Source organism: Protopterus annectens, chromosome 6.part0, assembly GCF_019279795.1.
Source record: "Protopterus annectens isolate FY-2018-M chromosome 6.part0, PAN1.0, whole genome shotgun sequence".
NCBI lineage: Eukaryota > Metazoa > Chordata > Ceratodontiformes > Protopteridae > Protopterus > Protopterus annectens.
Window position 1 is genome coordinate 1,264,688,828 of NC_056737.1, and position 26,071 is coordinate 1,264,714,898.

General features: G+C 38.0%; 1 protein-coding gene across 4 annotated transcripts in view; it reads right to left on the reverse strand.

Moving 5' to 3' along the window:
* The window catches only part of ZEB2 (zinc finger E-box binding homeobox 2), a 363,945-nt gene that overhangs the window by 38,721 nt on the left and 299,153 nt on the right, over positions 1–26,071 (reverse strand). For all 4 annotated transcript variants that reach the window (XM_044074857.1, XM_044074856.1, XM_044074859.1 and 1 more), the window contains exons 5-8: positions 14,599–14,790; positions 13,570–13,784; positions 7,357–7,465; positions 1,756–3,725 (exon numbers count right to left, since the gene is read on the reverse strand). In XM_044074857.1, coding sequence (XP_043930792.1) covers positions 1,756–3,725; positions 7,357–7,465; positions 13,570–13,784; positions 14,599–14,790 — 2,486 coding nt within the window. The remainder of the gene's footprint in view (positions 1–1,755; positions 3,726–7,356; positions 7,466–13,569; positions 13,785–14,598; positions 14,791–26,071) is intronic.

The window sequence follows — 26,071 nt, forward strand, 5'->3', positions numbered from 1 at the left end:
TTGTTTTTTTTAATGGAATTCCAGGACTTGCAAATTACGGGTTTAGGAATTAGAAGAGGGAGCTTTATCACTATCATTAAATATTCTTAGATAATGCAGAATCAAATTAAACATAAAAGACACAAGTCTTTTTAACATCTTCTGTCGGTTAAACTCTGAACATGGAGGAGGAGAGTGTTGTAAGCTTTAGACCTCGCTACCAAGAATGCACTTTCTTTGGACCATAGTGAGACTAGGGGATGGCTGACAAATTGCTCAGTACTGAGAAGAGATTATGTAGGGTTTAGAGGACTTGGACATCTTTTTGATAGTCACAGACCAGTCTCTATATCACTGCAGAACTTTCTACATAAGCAGGGTGGTATTGTAGGCACTGTGCTATGTGAAGAATAAACAGAAAAATTCCATTGTATATGTGAAAAAAAAAATTCTGGTTATACAAATCAACTTGAGTACCGCACTAGTCAGAAACCACAGATGACATACTTAATTGGAAAACAGATCTAGTCAGTCACAAAAGTTTAGTGCAATAAAGACATGCATAAATGCATACAGCTAGCAAACTGTGCTGCTGCATCAGTTAAGAGCCAGCAGTTACCTCTGCAGGCTGCCTTACTGATGTTTCAGTGGATACAGTCAGCTCAGTAGCATGGTTTAGAAACCTAACTGTGCCTTATTTGCTGATGTAATCAGATCTGTTAGAGCTGCTGTTGACATGCTTTGGCTTTGGTGGATGATTTAGTCACTTTGGTTATTATTTGACTGCACACACACACACACACACACACACACACAGATTTACAACCATTCTTGTTATTAGTGAGTCTTGGACTTTACATTATGCCAGTTAAGAAAGCAAATGATCAGTACAACTGTTATTGCATAGCACTGAAAATCATGCCATGCCATCTACTGGAATGGCCCAGGAGCAACAAGCATACCACAGGCAAAAGTTAAACACTGGGAAATCAAAACTCAGGTGTCAGCAAAAAGAAAATGACCTTCAGAGACCTGATATAAATTAAGGCTGAAACAATGAAATGCCCCATTTGGAAGAAACAAACCAAAGACATAAGTACAAAAAGATTATTACTAGACTACCTAGTGATGTGATTTATACCAGATAGTACCAATAAGTAGTGCAGCTTACTCCTGGCTGTATCGTATGTAAAAGATAGCGATGAGGTTAAAAACACATTACTTAGGTTAGGCAGTACTGTCATAATGCTTCCCTTAATTAATCAGAAGAAAAAAAACACTGATTCCTGTTTAACTGCCTAGTTAATGGCTCAATGTCCAACCACGTGTTAAATATTTTCTGTTTATGCCCCAGTGTATCAAGCAATGATTTTAAATATATCTGTATGCATAGCTATATATATATATATATATATATATATGTGTGTGTGTGTGTGTGTAGATAAATATATTTATATGCATCAATATCTATTATGTAGAAATACATATATATATATATATATATATATATATCTGTGTATGAATGTATGTATATATATATATATATATATATATATATATATATATATATATATATATATATATATATGTATAGATATGTGTGTATACCGTCTTACTCTGTTCAAAAGAAGCATATTACAAATTTTGGATTAACTAAATGTTTAAAATAACCCTGTACAGACAACATGATGGTGCATCTTCTACAAGTAACTGTACTACACAATTTGTTTTGCATGTCATGAGAGCAAACAATATCGATCATTAACAGTTATTTACCTGGTACCCCTGTTTTCTCTGGTACTTTCTCCTTTGCTGCATTTCAGCAAAAGCGGCTGCTCCTGCTGTGTAAGTATAGGCCATATGTGGTAGGAAGCCCATTTGATCTAGCCCTGGATATGGTCGTAATCCTGGAATACCAGTCTGAACAGGGGACATAAAAGGGGGAGGGGGAAATGCGTTTTGTGGTGCAAGTGTTGTGTACAAAGGTTTGGCACCAAATGGATTTACACTGAACACAGGATTAGTGCTTTTGTCAATGTTATTTGGGTTAGCATATTCTTTCTTGATGAACGCCAAGTTCAGTGGTTCCTCTGAGTGTTCAGATGGTGCGGAAATATTATTGTGGTCTATATTTACATTGCTAGGTTTCAGTTTGTTCCTTGTGGCTAAAAGACTTTTGGGCTCTCTCATTTGTTTTGGCAAAGACAAGTCCAAAGGCTCAGCTTGAAGTTCCTCAGAGGAGAAACTGTTTGGAGTGTAGGAACTACTGTGGGAGTTTTTAGAAGATGTGGAGGAAAGATTCAAAGGAGAAGGAGTATTGCTCCTTGAGTGGTCCAACTTATCACTGACTGATTTAATATTTGTAAAATGTAGATGTTTTGTTAGCCTGAGAGGTGTATCACAGTTAGTAACACTGTTATGGAGTTCAGCTATAGATGGTGAAGTTATGGAGTCCACAGGCTTTACAGGAGATCTGGCTGAAAATGAGTCTTTAGGAGGTGTATTGTTGGCAGCCAGAACCACCTCAGAACTGGTCCTTTCTAGAGGCGGTGATCTAGAATGTGTATATGGGTAATATTTCCTCTGCTCAAACCAGTCCTTCACAAATTCCTGAGGGAGACCAACTGCAATGGAAATTTTCAGTAGTTCTTCAGAGTTGGGTTCCATATTCATAGCATAATATGCTTTAAGCACTGACATGTGGTCCTTGTATGGGTGGATGGGGCTTGTTGCACCTTTTTCAGAAAGAACAGATGAAAGAAGGAGTGAGTGTTTCTCCCCAAACATTCCATGCTTGTTTGGAAGCATATTTTCGTTGGGTTGAAGAACTGCTTTAATTTCTTCATTCATTTTACACAGGTAGCGTTCATGTTGATGCAAGGGAATGGGGCCAGGAAACACTTCCTTACAGAACTGACATGAGTATGGAGACGATATGTTACACTCCATCCTCTTATCCTCATTACCTAAATCTAAAACATGAAACAGTTTTTCTTTTTTAATATTGGCCAAGTGTCTCCTTGAGTCTGTTGTCAAGCTTTGGAGGCAAGCTTTGGCTTCGTTGACTTTTTCTAGTGTATAGTCAATAATACTTTTAGTGGCACCATTATGATTTACAAGCGGAAGACCAACTGGTGGAATACCAGGGGGTGAAACAGACTTTTCCTCTATGTGAGACCCATGATCTTTCATATGGAAACCTTTTAGCTTTAAAATTTCGTCAGACTTGCAGTCCATTTTCTGCCTGGATACTGTGTTGTCCACAATTTGAAGAACCTTCTGTACCTCAGCTAAATTGCTACTCATAGCAGGAAAACCTAACAATTGTGCTTCTAGTCCTACTCCTAAGTGCTGTAGTGGACTCTGAGCTGAATGAACTCCTAGTGGGCTGGTAGCACCAATACCACCATTCAAAAAAGGACCAGGTGCACTGAACCCGTGTTGTGCCATCATACTCATGACTTTATAGTCATAGTCCAGTGGTTCTGTTTTAATTTTGAGCAGGCCGGTCTGCTCTGGGATGGTAAGTGGTTTTCCATTTTCCAGCTTCTGCCTCAGTTGTGTAATTGCTGAGTTGGTTGGAGAGGAAGACGCTGAAGTTGGAGAAGAACCCGTCTTAATGTTATTTCTTACTCTGCCATTCATCGAAATCAGGCCAATACATTTCTTGCTGCTGATGTGCGAACTATAGGAACCGGAATGGGAAAAGCGCTTCTTGCAGTTTGGACACTCATATGGTTTTTCACCTAAAACAGAAATCAAATTCATTTTTTTGAAATTAGAAAAAGCAAGTCACCAAATTCATTTAGAAACAGATATTTCTGCATGTCATGTCTTAGTCCTGTCACTCTTTTTCTCATCTTCTTTATTTAATAATACAAAGTCAACAATGCTCAAAAGATAAATAAAGAACATCCTCTGGCTATTGTTAATCCACTATGTTTACCTTCACTCGGTATGCATGGATTTGGTCATATGGCCAATTGTCGAACACAATATGTTGAACTGCAGAATGCCCATTCAGCATAATTGCGAATGCAATTATGTTGAAACGCCAAACATCCCCCCTTTTTGACCCATGGTAGCGCTCATTTAGGTGGTAGAGTGGTCGGAAATGTCGAATTTCGAATTTTATATGACATTCCGACCATTCAACATCTAAATCTTTGACATATAAGTTCGAAGAACACCCTGTTCGACAATTGGCCATACCACCAAATCCACGTAAACTCTCCACTCTACTACAAGTATCTATATTTGACTCACTATTGTTCTCCCATTATAAACTTGATGATTAAAGGGCATCCCTGTCTTCATGTCTGATGACTTAGCAGTAGAAGGAACACACCCAATTAAAACTTGACCTTCAACATACTAATCATTAGCTGCTTAACTCAAATCATTTTGTCGACTGCAGTATAAAACAAAGGTAGTGGTTGCTTAAACTCAGTAAGAAGCTGTATCCTACAATCCTTGGTTTGATTCCCTTCATCTACACTTTTATAGTGTGTATCTCCAAGAAAGTAATTTAAACAGACCAAACTTGTTTCACTGTAAAAATAGGTGCTTGTACTTACTGAAATTCATATGGATAGTAAACGAAGATGAAGATGAACATCATCATCATAAATAATGCTGATCTTTCATAAGACATTTTTTAAAATGTCATTAAGCCTAATGCATTTTTTCAAGTTTACGTTTGATGAATAACACCACATGGGGATGGCCGAGAAGTTGACAATGGCAGAAACATTACACATCACACACTGAAGGCTGATATGTCTGCAGAGTTGTATCCAAACCTAGAAGGTTAATTCCCAAATGCAATCATGTTAAATAAGCATGTTCTTCCCAGTTTAGATGAAATTTCCTCAGCCTTGTCCAAAACTGCACAATACTGGAGTACACTGGACATTACACAGTTACTTAAGTGCACAATGTTTTCTGAAGTGTTTCTTCACCCAGAGCAAGGACTTGACAGGAAACAAAGGGCCTCGTCTACACTTTAAGTGCATTTAATGTTCTCCCTCCCCTCCATTCACACCTTCTGCATTGCCCTTTTTTTATCTGCCCATGCCCTCTTGAATGTCTTTTGAAGATTTTCTCGCCAACACCTATTCTATCAGTTCATCCCATGGGTTTACAAGACTCACCCTGGAGATGTACGACACTCGGGTGTAGCTAAAGAGACTATTGTTTGTGCCCCCTGTTTTCTCCTCTGTCCTTCCTGCTCATGATGAACCATTCATATCTCCATAACATGACTTTCTGTCTTAATATCATGTTCCTCCATTTCTTCTGGTCTTGAGTTAGAATAGATCTAACTTACCTAGTCTCTGGTCACATCCCTTGTTCTTTATCCCCTGCATCCTCCTTGTAACTTTTGTCTGAATTCCTTCCAGAAGCCTGATGTCTCTTACCTTGTGTGACCTTTAGAACTGCAGGCACTACTCAAGGTATAGACTGACCAAAGCTCTGTGGACTGGAAGCATTACCTCTTTGTATAGGAATCCATTCCCCCTGATGATATGGTCACTCTTTCTGCATCGCACAAACAATTTACTTTGAATATGGGCACTATATTAGAAGCTAATATCTATACTGAGTTAGGACTGGACATGAAATAAAGACTGTGTACTTAAGAGTGGTAAGTGTATGGAAAAAGCTTCCTAACAAAAATGTGACAATAGTGAATGCATTAAGCCATGTAGTCTAGCAACAAAATGAAAATACTACATGTGTGTGTGTGTGTGTGTGTGTGTGTGTGTGTGTGTGTGTGTGTGTGTGTGTGTGTGTGTGTGTAACTCATTGGTGCCCCCCACTGTTGAACTAAATTGCAGGACTAATACCTGCTCACTAAATGAAAAGTATCTACTCACTGAATGAAAACTGTCAAGCCCTCTTCCCCAACCAACTACATGTTGCCCTCTTCCTTGGCATAGTTCTGTATATCTGTCATTCTTCTTCAGAGTGACGGTCCTTTTTTAACAGTTTATTCCCCTACTCTCCCTGAATATGCACTTTGATGTCACTTATTCAAAAGCATTTACTTGATGTACCCCTCATCTCCTCTTATTTTCCACTTGAGTAACCCAATAAATCAACCTTAAATCAATATGCATTTCCCAGGTTTCAATTTCTAAATAAAAAATGATAAATGAAAGGTAAACTAAGCAGCTTTTTGTCTGAACTCAGAAAGACAACATCACACAAGTTCATGGCATCTTGGGCTTAGTAATTTATTTTTCTAGGGTCTATATTAGATCAGTGAACGCTTAAAAAACGAACGCTGATTGATCGAACTTATGCAAGCGAAAGCTTACAATCTCGAACTGTCAGAACAGCGATTTTTTTCCTAGGGAAAAAATTTGCTGTTCCAAAACACATACACACAACACAAGCACACCAAACAAACAGCAATCCCCACACATACACCTAAAATCTTACACCTAACCCTACACTAAACTATACACACACCACTAACTATCCACTTACCTTAACCCAAACCCCAACCCTAAGGTCCGTCATTATCGCACACTCACCTCACCCGCTCCCTAACTCTAACTCACCTAACCCGCACTAACCCTCACGTCCACCCAATCGCACACATACCTAACCCGCACCCTAACCCTAGCTCACCTAACCCGCCCTAACACTGACATCCACACAATCGCACACTTACCTGAACCTGACCCGTAATTTTCCACCACAGCACAGAAAATACAGAAGCAACAGAAATGGACAACTGAATTCTTTCCCTAGGAAAAAAATTAGTTTTCTGTTGCTTCGATATTTTAAGCTTTTGCTTACATAAGTTCGATCAATCAGCGTTCGCTTTTTTAAGCGTTTGCTGATCTAATATAGACCCATTATTCTATGCTCAAACTCATAACAAAAAAAAAAAAAACCGAGGTCAGTAATTTATATACTTTCTTCCCAGATGTGCATCATTTATGGCTACCAACACAGACATGCAAACTGGGTAGATACACTGGGAGTAAGGACCCTTTTTAGGCAAATAGAGAAAGAGAGAGAGAATACAACACAGATAATGACAGGATGCCACAGTTATTATAGTAATGGCAGAATGTCAAAAGTACAGCAACAGGCCTTTAAAACCAATGTATTAGTCTAAAAGATGTTGAGTCATCAGTAACAGAGGTCCATTCACATAGTAAAATACAAATAAACAATAAAATAAAGAATTATAATTGTGTAAGCATGTAGCATGTCCAGAGAAGAAACAGGATTCACCACAAAGCAACAGCTTAAAAAAAGACTACAAGCCTTGGTACTTAATTATTTTATGTAGATTAGAAACAGAACAGCTAGCATGCAAAATTCAAATGAGGGAGCTTTAGCACCTCAGTTACTCACCACTGTGAATTCGCAGGTGTTCTTTCAGATGGTGTTTGTATTTGAATGCCTTGCCACACTCTGTACATTTGAACTTACGATTACCTGCTCCTTGGGTCAGCAATTGGTGCTGTGGGAGAAAATATATCGACTCAAGATTTGTACAAACAGAGGTGTGTAAATGGTGCAGTTACTCTTCTAAGCTTAGTAAATGCCACTCAGTTACTTTCTCCCTTCATTCCTGTTTAAATTTTACAACATAAGCATTTGGTGACTAATTTTATGTTTTATGTATCTTTAGCTTGAGAACTGTCATAAATATTCACAATTAATCTGTTCAAAGAAACTGGTTATTATTTGCTGGACTTAAATAAAATAGCCGGTAATATTTTCTGACTGCTAGCAAAAAAAAAAAAAACAAACAACAAAAAAGAAGAGAGACAAACTGGATTTCAAGCCAATCCATATACGAAATAAAATGATTTTATTTTATAAGTTTCAGTCTAGTTTCAAGCTGCTTTCAGCACAAGCTAAAGCAACATAACAAGGACAGATATTGAATGTATGAATATGCCTGAACTAAAGGAAATGACAAGTAACCAGAGAATGACTTCTATTAAGACTATGGAAGGCAAAAGAAAAAAAAAAACAGGTTTGTGCAACAAAAGACATTTAATAAAGATATAATGTCAGATGAGTAAACTGCAAACGGCAGCAGACTAGAACCTTAAATTCCAGAGGAAAAAGTGTGGTTAACCCATAAGGATGTTCAAGGTAGGAGGCCAGCTTTTTCAAACAGCACAGATACAAAAGCCTTTTAGTGAAAGACAGCACAGAAACGGTATGACAACTGCTAGGGTGTGCTGAATCTTCCCACATTCCTAGCGAGACAGATGGTGTAACACAGGACACAGGGAGGTTTGTTCAAACAGCAGCAACCTTCAAAGATCAAGCAGACCCAGCCTGCTGAGCGCCATTGAGGGACCAGCGCTCATATGTTGCTGAGTTGCATAAACAAACAGGAACAGCTGCTTTGTCTCTCCCTTAGCCCTCAGAGGACTACTATAAACTTTAGTTGTGCCACTGTTAATATGATACAGTCATTTTCATTTACTAATTGTAAATGCCATGAGCAAATGAGGAGACTTTTTCAGCACTGAAGCTACAGTTCATAAAGCACAGTGTTGTACACTTTTGGGGAGAGATGACTTTGCTTTGTGAACTGCAGATCTATGTAATCTTATCCATTGTTTGTAGCTATGCAAAGAGCAAATGATACTTGGCATGAAATGTATTTATAAATTTGTTTTTCAGATTAGGACTTCACAGCTGCTGTGAATACCCTCTCCAGACATGTGATCATTGCATAGAGGGGTCATTATTATTGTTATTATAAGAATGATAATAATTATTAATATTATTAGTATTACCATAGCTTTGTTAACATGCCATAAGAGGCAGAGCAATCTCATTGTAGAAAGGGGCACTTGGGTTTCCTGTGTTTTTTTATTAAATGTAGTGAGAGCCTGAATAGCAGGTGATTACAGACAATACACCCCCCCTCTTCAAAATGGGGCTTCTGCAGCAAAAAGGCACTGCTACCCTGGTTCCTGCTCATGCTACCCAGACAGCACAGCCACATAAAGAATGGAACTGGCTAAGGAAATGGGGCAAAGATTTTTCCATTTATTAGATGTCTGGGGCTACATCCCTGCCATGAGCTTACTCCCACATAATGAGGGGTATAGCCAGAAATTTCAGATTTTATACTCCCAACCTAATTCTGTTGACCCACATCACCTTGCATTTAAGAAATGTACGGGAAATTTTTGCCCCTATACTCCTCCCACAGATTGCTATGACAGTCACGCGCCTGGTATTTGTATGTAATAACTCTTAGAATGTTGTACCTCATAGTAGAGGAATACTCTTGAGGCAACCACCCATTTTTGGAATTAGTATGTGTATCTACATTTGTATTTTTGGATCTGTAGTTCTGCACATCACAGCTATGGCCCTGGAATTTCAACAGCCACCTGCTGTGAACTATAGAATACCAGTGCTGCAGCTAAGCTGTCAGCTACCACTGGGCAATCCCCCATTTGGCCTCTCCCCCTGCCCATCAGTTGAGGATGACCTAAAGAAAAAAAAATCCTCAAACCAACTTGAAGAACAAAAGAAAAAAAAAGCTCATTGGATTTATGAATTGTTGCTACGTTTTTGTTTCAGAGCCTGTAACAAAGATATTTGCTACACTGTAGCAAGGAGCTCCTTGCTTAAAATCATACCGAATGTCTGTGCAGTTGAAATAGGTGCATTTGACATTGGCACTCTTGGCTCCTTAAATGGTTTTAATCTTCAGGCAGTGCTACTGCAAGGACAGATTCAAAGGTGGTCAGTGCTTACGCTAACATGTTGGTCATATCCCCTAACTGCTTTTGCTTGGGGCAGCCGCCACTCTCACCATGCCCTTGCCACAGCTCTGAAGAACCCAGCACTTATAATTCCTTACTGCTCCTTAAGTAAACATTATGGCATCCAGAACAGTAATAATCTTACTGTATCTGTGAAATATAATTTTGTATCCTTTGAGCTAACAAAGGACACATGGCAGTCTTGTCAATTTTTGTTTTATAATTATCTATTATTTTCTAACTTTGCAAATATTTGCACCTGAACAGGTCCAAAGACACAACAGGAATGCTCATTTTCATGAATTTCCTAGGGTATACATCTCCAAAGCATCCTATAGCATTTATGGTTTGAACAAACAGTGCACACCACTGCTTCAATTCAGTCCTCAAAGCAGTGTTACCATTTTCCAAAACTTACAAGATCAACAGCATTCTTTATTAACTATAGTTTCAGTGCAGAGATGTCTGTGACACTTACTCATGACATTTGCAATTAGAAGATAAAAAGGTACACCTTAAATGGTGAATCAGCATTTCTGACAATTGGGGCAAAGGAGTAGTTGAGAATGACTAATCATCTTTGTGCCGATTTCCAGATTTGACCTGGGCACTGCACTGCTACATAAGAAGAAACAGCTTCTAAGATCACAAAGGTCACACTGCAGGCTACCAGTAACATATAGAGCTCAGTATACAGCAAGTATTTCACAAGACACAGATAGCTGGATAAATGACACAAGATCACCTAGTTAGGCACCAAGAAGGTCACAAAACTGGCTACATGCAAATCACTGGCAAATAATGTAAGTTTGCTTCTTTTTTATGTCTTCATATTTATACTACAGATTTAGTTTTGTCAGGCATGCAAATTAATGATATATAGTACACATTAAAAGAAGATGATGACAGTAACGTCAGCATCAAGAATCTAGCATCTAATGAGACCTACTCAAGTTATATAAACAGAATTCAGGAGATACCTTGTATGACTTGTAGTTAAGGCTAATGAACAAAACACTTTGAACTAGAACCCTATTAGTTCATCCCTAGAGATTCTCCTGAAGCTCAGCCCTCTTAGGCTGTCATGTAAGACTTGAAACTTTCCAACAGAATCCAATGATTTATAATGCTCACTTGTATGCATTACCAAGTTAACTTCTAGTAGCTTATTTCTTCTGTCCACATACCTCATGCCAGCTTGAACTACCACTGCTTTTCATACTTCCAGAAAGGCTGTCCCATGCAATGACAACTTTTCCTATGAAAACATGCTTCCTTGCATCCATTCAGAATGACATTCTTTCCATTTTCCAGTTGTACCACACTGCATGTAAAACTCCTTTTCAGGTGCAACTCTCCTTACTTCTCTTATTTTACCTGTGGCACTTAAAGTCTATATCATACTCTCCTTTGATGTGCAATTTGTGTTGCTTATATGGTTTCTGATACTGACACTTATATCACTCTATCTAACTGTAGATAGACATCATCTCTTTACCTTTGTAGAGATGGGGGTGTGTGTGCTCCAGATCAGCAGAAATTATTGTTGATGAGGTCTCACCATGCACCTGTGCAGGTAGAACAATATTTAGTACTTAGGTTGGTGGTGTCTCTTCCTGGGTATGCATGTGTCTTGGACATCTTCTTACTAGACAAGCACTCGTGCACACACACACACACACACACACACACACACACACACACACACACACACACACACACACACACACACACATGCAATCGTGAATTTACACTCATTAAGTTTGCTAACATATTACTGTATCGCATTTCTATTTTTGTAGTTAGTATCTCATGCCTACTATGTATCCATACTATGCTCCACTCCTTCCCTACCATGGTCCTCAGTACTTCACACTTCTCCGTCTCTTAGCTACCTCATATTTCACCACAATACAACCTTGCCAATACTTATCCATTTCATGATACCCCATATAACTGCCCTGTTATGGATTTTGGTACTTTTAGCAGTAAAATCTATTTTTCCTTCATAACTCTCTGCAGCATAGTTTTAATGGCTATTAAAATAATTAACACTAGTATTCTTTCTGCACTGTTGTCACCACTCAAGGTGGAATCATAGCTTACAAGATATATGCTATGAGCTTTAACAAACTTCATTTTGTATTCCTGGGTTTGAGTTCCTCAGTTTTCACTTGCAAACTGTGACTCTGAGCTAGTAACTTAACTAAGCTGTGCTGAAGTCTTACCCCCTGAAATGGGGTGCTTGCTCCTAACGAGTTACGTGCTTAACAAAAGAACACAGCAAACAGTTGGAAAAACATAAAAAAAAAAATCAGTGCTTAACAAAATAAAAAGCAAAAAAAACTGGACAGTCATAAACAATATAACTCAATGCTTAACAAGATAATAAAACAAAAAAGTTGGAAAAAAGATAAATAATTAATGTATTACAGAGTTACTTGGCTTTACCTTGTGCCTACCAATGAGCCTAAGGCATGCATATACTTCAGAATGAAATACATTGGTTTATGTTGTTGCTTTTTATCTGCAGCTGTCACCTAATGTGAACTCCAGCACCTACTAATCTGCTTTCTTTTAAAAACATGCTTTTTAAAATCATTACAGTAGATGATTTAGAATTAAATGACAGCATATGTCTGGTATATTAATTAACAATTATAAGTTTTGCTAATGAGTTTATATAAATGTAAAGCTTTTTATGCAAAACTCATAAGCAGTGTTCCAGCTTTAAGCAGAAAATGCCACATGGTTCTAGGTAATTATCTTCCTGTAAACATCAGTTTAGTGGAATTGAATGGAGCTTATTGAAATTCTTCTTGCAAAACATTTCTAGGTAAATTCAAGCTGGTATTTCTGAAATTAATGGATTGCTTCTATGTAGATTTATAGTTTTGCCATTAAAAGTAAAGGAAAAGTAGTACTTTTTGCTGCAACACTTTTAGTAGAAATTTTTAGGCAAATTTCTCATGGAACTACAGGATTCCTTACATAATGCAAATGGGTTTGCGATTGTGTTATAAAATGGATACTTCAGTTAAGGTAAAATAAACCAAAGACCTAATCACCTGTTCAGGCCACATACTGCCTCCTTAAATATTACAGGCAAATGAATTAAACTTGTAAGCTATTAATATTTCAAAGTTACATGAGATGTGCATTGCATCAGCAAAAAAATGCTTTGATATATAATCAGCAACTACTTTGGGAATTATTCTATTTTAGCCATGCAATAAAATGATAACCTTGTATTACGGTAGTGCTGTCTTAGTATAATGCACTCAACTTATTTACACTGCTAAGAAAATGCTATTATCTTTTTTCTACACAAGTTTGTTAACATAGGTTGGAGTAAGGTACCTTTTTTAACTACTACAAACTACATCAAGTAAATAAGTAGCCTTCCATGATTGAAGAAGAGTTTACTAAATTTGATTTAAATTAGGTTTTAAAAAATGCTGACTGAAACATATTGATGAAATTAAATAGCTTTGATGTTTTAATAATGCATCATTAAAAAGGCTATACTTTTGTTAACTTTCTTGTGTAACATAAAAAATGAAACTACAGTGAAGTTAAAGTGCAAATAAAATTTCTAAATTGGAAATTAACACACTCATTCGATCGTGAACATAAGACTATTAAATCATATTAGAAGAGACCATCAAAAAATCATTTAGACTTCAATTAAAGCTATTACCATTAAAAGATCTGCATCTTCAAAATGCCATGAAAAATTAATAATGATTGCCAATCAAAGCAATATCTTTTCTCAAAGGAGTTACTAAAGAGAGAAATCACTTAAACCCAGTTTCCCCACCTGATCTCTTCCTGGCTTGTGCGTCACCATATGCCGTTCAAGCTGGGTGCGGTAGGCAAATGAGTAGCTACAAAGGGGGCAGGAAAAGTTCTCTTCATTCTTCTCATGGCGATACTTAATGTGTTCCTTCAGTGATGTCAAGCGCTTATAGCCCCTGTCGCAGTAAGGGCAGGTCAGCAGTTGGGCAAAAGCATCTGGAGTTTCAGGTGGAAGGTCTGTAGCAAAGAGACAAGAAAGACAGGAAGAGGGCAAAAGGTCAGTAACTCAATGGTGGTTAATGGGTCTGCTGCCCAGGATGGTATGACAAGAATCACTGTAATCTGATGCCCAGAGTGACCCTGTCCCATATTAAGTGCTGTGTGCTCCATTCCCCTTACACACCCAAGGCAAGCTTGTACGAATCATTGCATGAGGAGTCAGAAAAAAATTAATTTAAGATTTTTGTACATAGCTTTGATGCTGCAGTGTCTGTGATGTAATAAAATAAAATATACACAAAGACTTCCTGGAAAACATAAAATCCTGATTTAAACCTGGTTTCATATGCAAGTCCCTGGATAAATAACTGTTAACGTAACTCTGTTTTGCCATAATCTTTTTATAGCCACACCTTTAATTGGATCCCATGAGCTTAAATGCTTTATGACTTAAATCTTGAATTTGCTTAAGTTTTTATCAGTAAGGAAAAAAAAAACAGTCATATACTGAAGCATTAAGATAATGATTTTTTACGCTCATATGAACAATTCCAAGAAATGACTTCTGAATGCCTACTTAAATGAACACAAAGGAATGAATTAAATAAAAGAAAGTAAGCACATGTAACAAACAGTTAGCCATGACACATGAAGCAAATGCTAACAACGTTCCAATGTAATTCTTGGAGGAAATTTTAGGTGCTCCAAGATATTCCAGGCTACTGCAGCTGTTGTATAGATTTTAAGGTAAACACTTAGGCATGCAGTGAATTCATAATTGTAACAGCTGCAACAGTCAGTATGTCTGGTTACGTATGAATTACAGGCTTACCATTCTCTTCCTGCCCATTAGCCTCTGGTGTTCCTAAGCGGGATAGCTCTTCTGGAGCTTCAGGGTAAATGATGGCTGTGTCACTGCGCTGAAGGTAGTCTGTAATACAGACCCCATGATGGCTTTCAACATTGACCAGTTTTCGCTTGGCAAAATACTCCTCAAAGTCTGACATACATTCAGCATTCTTAACTGTTAAGAGAGTGAAATTGTAGAGAAGACAGGTTTGTTCCTTTGCATATGACTACAGCATGGCCTTTTCAGATCATTTGGCTACAAGCATAAATGTCTACATTATTACACACAGACACACACAAGGATCTGAACACAAGAGGGTGTAGAGCATTTGTGTATCTCACACACACACACACGCACGCACGCACGCACGCACGCACACACACACACACACACACACACACACACACACACACACACACACACACACACACTCATTGACATGTCAAAAACAAATTTGGTTATAGACGTAGAATGATTTTAACATGAATTTATGCCTTTAGATATACGATCTTCAGTTCTAGAATTACATTGTAAATATTTTCTGTGTCTCTTAACCCAGTACTAGAAAAGAGATACACACAGTCCTACATCTTAGTTCTGTTTCACATCAGGGTCCTACTTTTCCCTTTGCAAATGAGTACTCTCTGTACTTAAGTGACTATGTCTCAGCTGAAAATACAGGATGCACATAAATGTGTGTGTGCATGGGGAGCACTGAGCATTTTAGAAGGATTGTAAATTTTTGTCCCTATTTGAAGTGACACCTGGTAGTAGCAAGATGCATCATTTACATGCTATATACTCATTACTGGTTAAATGTCAAAGCCAGCATTCCAATATACCATGACACTACTATATATTATTATGTCATTTGGGAGTTTACATTGAGCAAGGGCATTGGGGAACTCCCCCTACTTGTTGTTGTTGCAAGTGGGACCCGTTTTGCATGAGCACTTCCTGTTTCCATTCCAGGTGCAGGGTTGGCCAAGAGAAACAGGGAAGCAGGCAGACAGAAAAGGAGATAATGGACTGGTGAGAGAAATGGAGGAGAAAGACAATATTGAGCCCAGAGAATGCATGCAGGATTCTGAGTAGATGTTTTAAAGAAATCTGTTTGATGGAGATGAGTCAACAAATGATGGATGTATAATTACAACCCTCCACTCAGGAGGGTTGCAGGATGATTTACTTAAAGAAATGGTGATGCAGAGTGAGATAGAAAATGAAGGAGATATTTCCTGGGAGGACAATATGAAGTAAATACAAAATGAGGATACAGAGGCAATCCTGAAGAATAGTAGTGAGATGAAAAAGAAAGTGTATGCAGAGAAAGTAAGAGAAGTCAAAAGAAAAGAAGCAGTAAAAATTAAAAATGGAAATATGTGGTAAGAATTCAAAGTAAAGAAGACAGAAATGGACAGATATGAAGTGTGGGACAATTTACTAGCTCATTTGAGTATGAAAGCACATAAGATAAGAGCATTTATTCTTATTAACAAAGAGACATTTTGTGACATTATATTTGAGACTGTTTTTTCAATGGAAATTTTTCTTGGAGAATATGAAAAAAAAATAGACTGTAAACCATGGAATCTTTATGCGATAAAAGCATTTAACAGGGAAACAAAAAAGAAAATTAATGCACAATTTTGAACAGAGGTAGAGAGACTTTGAAATGACATTTGAAAACTTTATGCAAAGAAAAGAAGTAGTGAACAATGCAAAATCCTACGATAAAAAGGAGTTTATGGACTAGCAGATAGGTCTGTAATATTGTGTTAAAATAGAAAGAGAGAAAAAAATTTATACATATACCAAGCATGATAAATGTGGAGGGGGTAAGGCTGTCATAAAATACTAAGGACAACTCACAACATGTATTTTTTTGTGGAAACGAGGGACATTTGATAAGTAACTGTAATAAAAGAAAATGTTATATTTGTGGGGAAATGGGACATGCTGCAAAAATGTGAATTGAAAAATTATATATGTAACAAAACTGGACATTTTTGGATGGGTTGTAAAAATGATAATAACAGTAAGGAAAAAGAAAAAGAGAAGAAAATGAACAAAGAGAAGAAATTTTAGAAGTAGTAGAAATAAAAGAAAAATTAGATAAGAAAAAATAACAAAGCAGAATATGAAGTAAGTGATGAATATATTGGGAGATAGGAAAAGAAAAAATAATTCCATTGGTAAAAGGATAAAAGACAGAAAAATAAAATATAAAGGGACAAGTAGAAAAGAAAAAAGATAGTAAATGGATTAAACTATACAGTGCTTAATTCTCACCTTTGGGAGAGAAGTTGGTTAGGTTTAGAATAGCCCATTAAGGCAACTACCCTAGTAATTAGTTAAGAACATATGAAAACATGAATCAAAGGAAAACAAGAAGTTTAGAGTACTTTCTGTAAATAAGAATAGTATTATGAATATAGCAAGAAAAAGAGGGATTTTTGAGTGGTGTGATGTAAATTTAATTATATTAGAACACACAAGATTTTTAACAAATGAAGAAAGAATGCAAACACAGAAACTATGGGGAAGAAAGATAATCTGGAATCTGGGAAATGAGAGATGTTCTGGAATAATCATATTCTGTAGAAATACAGTAAGGATACTGAATGTAACTTTAGCAAAATTAGAAGATTATTCTTTGCAGATTTAAAATGGAAAGAAGTATATAGAAAGTACAGTTGTGTACACTTACCATAAATATAGATGTTCGAGTGTATTCACTGTTGCAGTCATTACATTTGGGTAATCTGCTGGCATGTTGCCCTCAGTTGGCCTGAGTAACAAAGTCTTGAGTCCTGCATCGGTTGCTGTCCCTTCTTCCCTTACGTCAGGTCGTCAGGGGTATAAAACATGCAGCCGATGCCATTACATCAGTTTTTCTTGCCCCAGATGTCAGGTGCCCCCCAAATGGGGAGCAATATATATATATATATATATATATATATATATATATATATATATATATATATATATATATATATATATTATACATATATATATAATTTAAAACACAAAACATATACCTCCAAACAAAAGCAAATACACCAAAAAGGCTTTTAATCGTAGTAAAAGAAAGGAGAGGTATAGTTAGAGAAAAACGGGGCTAGAGGGAGGGTAACCAGGACTGCAACAGTGAATACACTTGAACATCTACATTTATGGTAAGTGTACACAACTGTACTATATTCTTCGTGTTTCACTGTTGCAGTCATTATATTTGGGTAGAATCCCAAAGCTATGGTTGGGAGAATGGATTTATACAGCGTTAGGAACAGCTATAAGGCCCTGCAGGACAGCAGTGGCAAAGCCAGCTCTGAATTTAGAAAAGAGAGGTAAATTGTAATGTTTGGTAAATGTATGAACTGAGCTCCAGGTAGCAGCTGCTAGAATGTCTCTGGTAGGTACCCCTCTGATAAAGGCTGCAGAAGTAGATGCAGCCCTGGTTGAATGAGATCTGATCCCCTTGGGGACAGGTCTGCATATAGCAGAAATAAATACAATGGCTTATCTATTTGGAAATAGTCTGCTTTGAAATAGCCTTTCCCTCTGCCCCTGCAGCAAATGCCACCAATAATTATTCAGATTTTCTTAGAGATTTTGTCCTGTTTAAGTAGAATCTTTGTTGTCTGTGTACATCCAGTGAATGCAGAATCCACTCACCCTTGTTCTGTGGATTGGGGAAGAAAGTTGGCAGGTGAATGGTCTGATTAAGAGACACACTGGATACCACTTTAGGCATAAAGGATGGAATGGTCCTGAGAGCCACCATGTCCAGATAAAAAATAATGAAAGGCTCCACTGCCATAAGAGCCTGTAATTCTGAAATCCTTCTAGCTGAAGTGACTGCTAAAAGAAAAGCTGTTTTCCAAGACAGAAATTTTAGGTCCGCAGTAGCAGCTGGCTCAAAAGGAGGTAGAGTGAGTTTTTCCAAAACAAAATTGAGATCCCATGCAGGAGTTGGTGTTCTCCTGGGAGGTCTTAAATTTGTGGCCCCTCTGAGATACTGCTTTAGCAGAGGATGAGAGAAGAGGGGAGGTTCTGTATTGTAAAGAGCTGAAATGGCAGAGGCATGGATTTTTATGGAAGAAAAGGATAGGCCCTTGTGAAGCATCTCACTTAAGTATTGCAGAATCTGAGGAATATTGGGCATTGCTGTGCTTATTCCTTGTGCTTGGTTCCAGGCACAGAATCTTTTCCATTTGTCAGCATAAGATTTTCTAGTACTAGGCCTTCTAGCCTCCAAAATGACATCCATCCCAGGTTCGCTGAGAGATGCCAAGGGTGAAATTAGTTGATCAGCCACGCTGCAAGATTCAAAGTTTGGAGCTGAGTGTGCAGAATTTGGTAGTTCTGCTGAGACAGTAGGTAAGGTGTCTGAGGCAGGTGCCACGGAGGAAGTTGTGACACATTGCACAGGAGAGGGTACCAGTGTTGGTGAGGCCAGTCTGAAGCAATCAGAATCATTTTTGGTTTGTCCTGTTTGACTTTTAGTAGGACTTTGGAGAGCAGAGGCAGAGGGGGAAAAGCATAGACTGATAGGTTTTTCCAGCTGAATGATACAGCATCCACTTTCCAAGCTTTTTTGTGATGAATTCTTGTGTAGAATTTGTCCAACTGATAGTTCTGGGGTGAGACAAAAAGATCTATGTCTGGGCTCCCCCATTTGCGTGTCAACATGCTGAAAATTTGTGGTTCCAGTTTCCATTTGTGTGGGTCTATAAGATTTCTGCTTAGTTTGTCTGCCAGAGTATTTAGCTTTCCTGGCAGGATTTGAGCTTGTAGATGTATTTGATAAGTCAAGGCCGTGTTCCACAATACCATGGCTAGTCTGCAAAGGGGGTAGGAATGTGTACCCCCCTGCTTGTTTATGTACCACATGACTGTGGTGTTGTCTGTCACTATCAGCAGTTGTCCTGGATGAAGGTAGTCCTTGAAGGCTGTCAGAGCATTCTGTACAGCTAGCATCTCTTTCTGATTGATATGTAGGTGCATTTGATTTGGGCTCCATTTGCCATGAATGCATTTCCCTGCCAGATGCGCCCCCCCCCCAAACATAGTCTGATGCGTCTGTAGTTAGGGTTTGGGTGGCAGGGGGTGAAGTAAATGACAGTTCCTTGTTTAGGTGGCAGGCCTCTGCCCACCATAGGAACTCTAGTTGCAGGCAAGGTATGATAGGAATCATTGTTTCCAGGCTGTGACAATGTTGACTCCATAAACTTTTGAGGTACTATTGAAGTTTCCACAAATGCAGTCTTGCATATGGAATTAGAAGAATGCAGGAGGCCATGAACCCCTAGGCCTGCAGAATTTGCCTTGCTGATAAATGGGTTTTTGTGGCCACCTGTTTGAAGTAAGTCATCAATTGAATTTGCTTTTCTGCCATAAGGTAAGTCATCTGGGCAGTTGTATTCAAGCTTGCACCCAGGAATGTAATTTTCTGAGAGGGTACCAGTTGTGATTTCTTTTCGTTTATGGTGTACCCTAGACAAGTTAGAATCCTTTTTACAAATGCCAGATGCTTTAGTTTTCTGCCTGAATTAGACAATCGTCCAGTTATGGATAAATGTGAATATTTCTTTGCCTGCAAAATGCAATTACTGGTTTCAGGCACTTTGTGAAGACCCTGGACACAGTAGATAAGCCAAAGGGCAGTGCAGAGAACTGGTAATGCAAGTAACCTGCTTTGAAGTGGAGGTATCTTTTGCAAGATTCCCTGATTGGGATTAGCAGGTAGGCCTCTTTTAAGTCTAGAGTTACCAACCAGGCATCTTTGCCTAGCATAGGTAGTAACTGTTGAAGAATCAGCATCTTGAATTTTGGAATGTTCAGAAATGTATTTAGAATGGATAGGTCCAGAATTGGACACCATGATTTGTCTTTTCTGGGTACCAGGAAAAGTCTTGAATACAAACCTTGTCCCTTTTCCTCTTCTGGTACTGGCTGAATAGCCCCCATATTCATGAGGGACAGAACTTGTTTCTGGGTCTCTGCCCACTGATTTGGAGGCAGATCTGGCCATCCGTTTGGGATTGGCAATGTGTGGAAATGAAATCTGTATCCCTGGGATAATATATTTAAAACCCATTTGTCCTGGGTAATCAGTTGCCAGTTTCGTGCATGAAGTGCCAGTTTTCCCCCCAAAGGGGTGGCCAAAAGGTAAGTGCTTGGTCTTTGTAGAAGAAAGCCATTGAGGCTGTTTACCATAGGGAGGTGCCTTGCTGCTTCCAGGTTTGGAGGTGGAGGCACCCCATTGTTTTGTTCTAAAAGTTCCTTGAGACTGAAACCTGGAGCCTTTGGGATGTCTGGATTTGACTTGAGCAGCTCTTGAGGGAACTGGAAAGGACCAGTTCTTAGTAGGCCAGTGCCTACTAAATCTGGGTGGCTGTACTTGTAAGAAATCTTTCACAGTCTGCATAGATTTAGCTTTATCTTCCATCTTTTTTAAAACTTCTTCAGCCTTATTACCAAAGAGACTGTCCTGTTGTAAAGGAGCATCCAACAATTTTGCTTTAACATGGTCAGGCAGATTTTGCTCTTTAAGCCAAGCATGCCTTCTTATCACAGATCCAGTTACAGCAGCCCTGCAAGAGGCCTCCAAAGAATCAAATCCACATTGCAAAATATGTTTTCCAACTTGTTCAGCTGAATGTAATAAATCCTGCAACTCTTTATTTTCCACACAGTCAGAGATCAACATCATTTTCTGTTTAAGTAAACCCATGACATGCTGTTGATATTTAAGCATATGAAATTGACAGTTTAAAGTCCTGACTGCCAAGGTTGCAGATGTGTAAACCTTCTTATCCCAGTTATCCAGCGCCCTGGAGTCTCTGTCAGAAGGGGTAGGATTTTTAGCAGTAGAGGCCTTAACGCCCTTGGGACCCTGAGAAATGGTTTCAGGGTCAGCAGTAGGGTTTTTGAAAAGGAATTTGTGGGAGCCAGGTACCCTGTAGTATCTGTTTGGCTTACTAGGAGCCGGAGGCAGAGAATCAGGAGTCATACTGGATTCTGAGAAAACATCATCAACAATGTCTAAAACAGGAGGTATAGACAAAGGCCTATGCTGAGGAAGAAGAAGAAAATCCCTAAGTCTCTTTTTAGATTCAAGAAAATCCTGACTTTCCCAGTGGAAGTCTTCCCTTAAGGTATGTAAATTTTCTCCAAAAGAGAAATCCTCAGGGGGAGAAGCAGAAGGGATGGAATCTTCTGAATCAGAGTCCACATAAGTAGGTATAGATAAATCCTGTTCAGAAGAAGAATCAGAAGAAATAGATACCTGATCTGAAGATTCATAGTCAGTGCCTTGCCTAGGCCTCTTAGCAGGAGGGGGATGGGTACCCCTGATCAAGGTAATTAAATTTTCAGCCATTTTGATCATTTGTTTTTTAAGCATTGGGGCCTGTACATATGGCCCAAGCATCAGTTTTTTAGACACAGAAGTAGATTTTGGCCTTAGTTTTGAAGATGGCGTCGGTTTAATATACAAATCCTTAGGCCTGAAAGCACCCTCAGAAGCCGGTGCCTGCTCAGCAGCTCCGGACCCATCTAAGGTAGAGACATCCGCGGGTTCAATACTTAAAGCATCATGCAGCATACCGGACTCCAAATGGGTCTCAGTAGAGGCCTGTGAATCAAAAGTAGCAGGTAGCCTCACTGAGAACCGGCGACTGGCTTAGAAGCGTCGTCGTCAGTTTTGGACCTCGACGGTCTGTCTCTTGTCTTTTTCTTTGCATTTTTTAGGTATTTCAGTAGTCGGATTGCTAACCAACGACATTTCTGGATAGTTAAATCTTGAGCCAAAATATTTAGAAGCAAAAATATACAGACGTTTAATCGTGCGTTGATTAAATTTAGCACAAAACCAACAGCAAGGCACGTTGTGGTCAGGGCCTAGGCAAGGAATACAGTACAAATGAAAATCCTTATGAGGTATTTGCTTCCCACAAGTAATGCAATTATTAACTTTTACTGACATCGGTAAGGAGCAGGAAAAAGTTTCCCCAACGGGGTACTTAGCTTTTAGTTGAAGACTTCGGTTCTGAAACTCGAAAACAAAAATTTCAGGAGTTGGCTGACCGGCAATTGCAAACTGCTTTTGCTTCGGGCACCGAGTGGCAAGAAAGACTGATGTAATGGTGTTGGCTGCATGTTTTATACCCCTGACAACTTGACATCATGGAAGAAGGGACAGCAACCGATGCAGGACCCACAACTTTGTTAATCAGGCTGACTGAGAGCAACCTGCCAGCAGATTACCCAAATGTAATGACTGTAACAGTGAAACACGAAGAACATTTATATCATTATATGTTTATACTAACTGTAAAGAAAGTGACCACTTATTTCAGCAGAGTTTAGACTATGTAGTCATAAATATGAATATTATAATAACAAGAGACTTTAACTGTGATTTAAGAGGCAATCGTAAGAGAAAGGAAATGATATATGAAAAATGCTAGAAGTTGTAAGATGTGGTGAGTTAAAATTTTGGGACAAAAATTCATGAACTTACAAAAGGGGTATGTATAGAACTGAATTAGATTACTTTAGAGTATCAGTAGGTTTAGTTATAGGAGAAGGGGAGGAGGTTGAAATAGGATTTTCTGATCACATTGCAATAAGGCTAGAGATAAATGAAAACAATGAATATACAAAAAAGGCAAAGGAATAAAAAGGACAAACATTAAAGCATGGAATGATGAAGGATAAATATTAGTAATATTGAGAACATTTTATAAAAATTGGTCTGAATGGTGGATGATATTTAAGGAAAAGTATACTTTTTTTTTTTTTACAGTAGCAATATGGTGTGAGAAAAGGAGAGAAAGAAAAATATAAAATAGCATATAAAATAGCATATAATGATGCATTGGAAGACTTAGAACATAATGATAGAAAGTACTTTCACAAAGAAAATGAATTATATGAATGCAACCTAGAAAAAAATACAATAATTGCTATATAAGCAAATATATTTTTACAAGGAAAAAAGAAGTTACTTAAGCAAATTAGTAAAAGAAGACAGTAGTGTAATAAGAGAAATAAAAAATGTAAAGGAGAAATAGAACTCAAGAAAAGATTATGAATAGTGTAGTACAATATGTACAATAAATGTTTAAAAGAAAAAAAACAGAAGGTTATAAAAAACATGAAAAGTAAAAAGTTTAACAGAAAAAGAGAACAAGGAGTTTGAAAAGAAGATTTCTTTACATGAGCTTGATAAATTATTAGGGCAAGTAAATATAGATTTGGCTGCAGTACCAGATGGAATATGGTATGAAATATATAAAAATCTAAGGGATTGGAAAAAAATTTGAATGAATGGTTAAATTAAGGTTTTATGTATAAACAATTATGTAGTAGAATACTGAAATTCACAAGGAAGAAGGAAGATACAGAACTTAAAAAAAACTGGAGACATAATATTGAATTATTATGATTATAAGATCTTTATGAAAATAATACAAAAATATATGGAACTAAAATGGAAAATATTAAAGAAGGTAGTTAAGAATTTCAGTTCTGTTAACATATGCAGATGACATTATAATAATTGCAAACTGAAAAATAATAAAATAATAAAAGAAGTAATAACTTGCACAAATAAGTGTTAAGAAGTGATGGGGTGGTTTTGAATAAAAAGAACAGTAAAGGTTTAGGTGATATAGTTAAGATAGGGGCATATATTTAACAATGAATGAAACTTCTGTGTTAGGTATAACATTTGGTAATAAAGATATATGTTAAATTCAATGGGAAAAAATAGAAGAAACAAAACAAACCTGTCTTTTCTGGAAAACATATAAATTATCAATCAGAAAAGGGTGTATTTGATAAATTCTGTACTGATGGGAAAAATAGCATACTTCATTGTTAGATGATGGCTATAGAAAAAGGAGTAGGGGTCTAATAAGGATGAACATTTAGTATGATTGTAAGGGAAATTATGAATACATATAAAAATGTATATGCGTATATTTATATATTTGTGCATTTGTAAATATTGTGTAAATAAGATTTATTTTCTGTACATAAATGAAGGACCCCTTCTCTTCTCAATAGGTACCATGGGATCTTTTACATCCACCTGAGTTACTCAACATCTCATCCAAAGGACAACATGCTCAAGAATGCAGCACCCGCCACCTCTTATGCTGCTCTGCAGTGTCAGTTATCGATCCACCTGGTGTAGGATTTCCAAATATCCCCTAATAGTATAAATACCACCTCAGGTTTCCTTTGAAAAGAGGCTACTAGTGGGACTAACCTGGTCAACAAAGATAAATAAATACCACCAAGGTTGGGACTCATGTTCATAGGTTCATAGGTTCATAGGTTTATACTAGGCTATCTGCCCTAAGGCATTTATAAGCCTAGCCCAAATTATTGTGGCTTACGCCACCCCTTATATGAAAAAATACTGTGCCCATTAGTTTGTTGTGCCTCTGTCCAGCAGTGACACAGAGTTGATTCCTGGGGTAAACCTACGATCTCCCATCCACAGGTCTAGATTTCTCTTGAACAGAGTCAGCGAGGTGCTCTGCCTCACATGGACCGGGATTTTATTCCACAGCATAGGGAGTCTCTGAGTGATAAATCTATCCCTCCAGCACGTCCTATTTATATCCGTGCTAAGGTTTAAGTCGCTTGCTCTAGTGGTTTTGGTGGATTTGGATTTTTGAGGTGGAGCATGTCCATTAATTCGGGTTGGACATGGCCTTGTATGTCAGGCACATGTCACCTCTGTGGAGGCGGTATGCGACTGAATAGAGCTGGAGTTTCTTCAATCTAGCAGCATATGACAGATTTTGGAGTCCCTTTATCCTTTTGGTGAGGAACTTTTGGGGTCTCTCCAATTGCTGCAGATGTCGGGTGAGATACATCCCGAATGGGGCATTGTACTCGATCATTGGTCTGATAAGTGAAGAGTACAGGGGAACAATGACCTCACTAGATCTGGATGTGAATCCCTTCATGATCAGGTGGGCAATGTAGAAGGTCTTTCTAACCACTTTAGCAATGTGAGTGTCAAAAGAAAGGCCACTGTCAACCTGGGTCCCCAGGTCCCTGATAACCTCTTCTGTGCTTAGTGGATTGCCACCTATATGGTAGCTTGGGGTTACCTTGTTTTTCCCGAAGGGTATGACTATACATTTTTTGGCTTAACCACTTTACTGTTCAAATGAACTCCACAGGTCAGGCTAAGTGGATCAGTTAAAGGGATAATCTAGGACTGTTTTTTTTTTTTTTTTGGGAGGGGACTTCCAGGGAAAACAAAAGAATATCAGGAGTAACAGTAAGACAAGATATTTAAATGAAAAAAGAAATGAACATTTTAACCAAGGTTTTGTAGTTTCACAGTTTATGGGAAGCTGCATAAAGGTCTAGGACCATCATAATGCGGCTCCAAGGTCACAGAGTAGATATTCAAACAAAT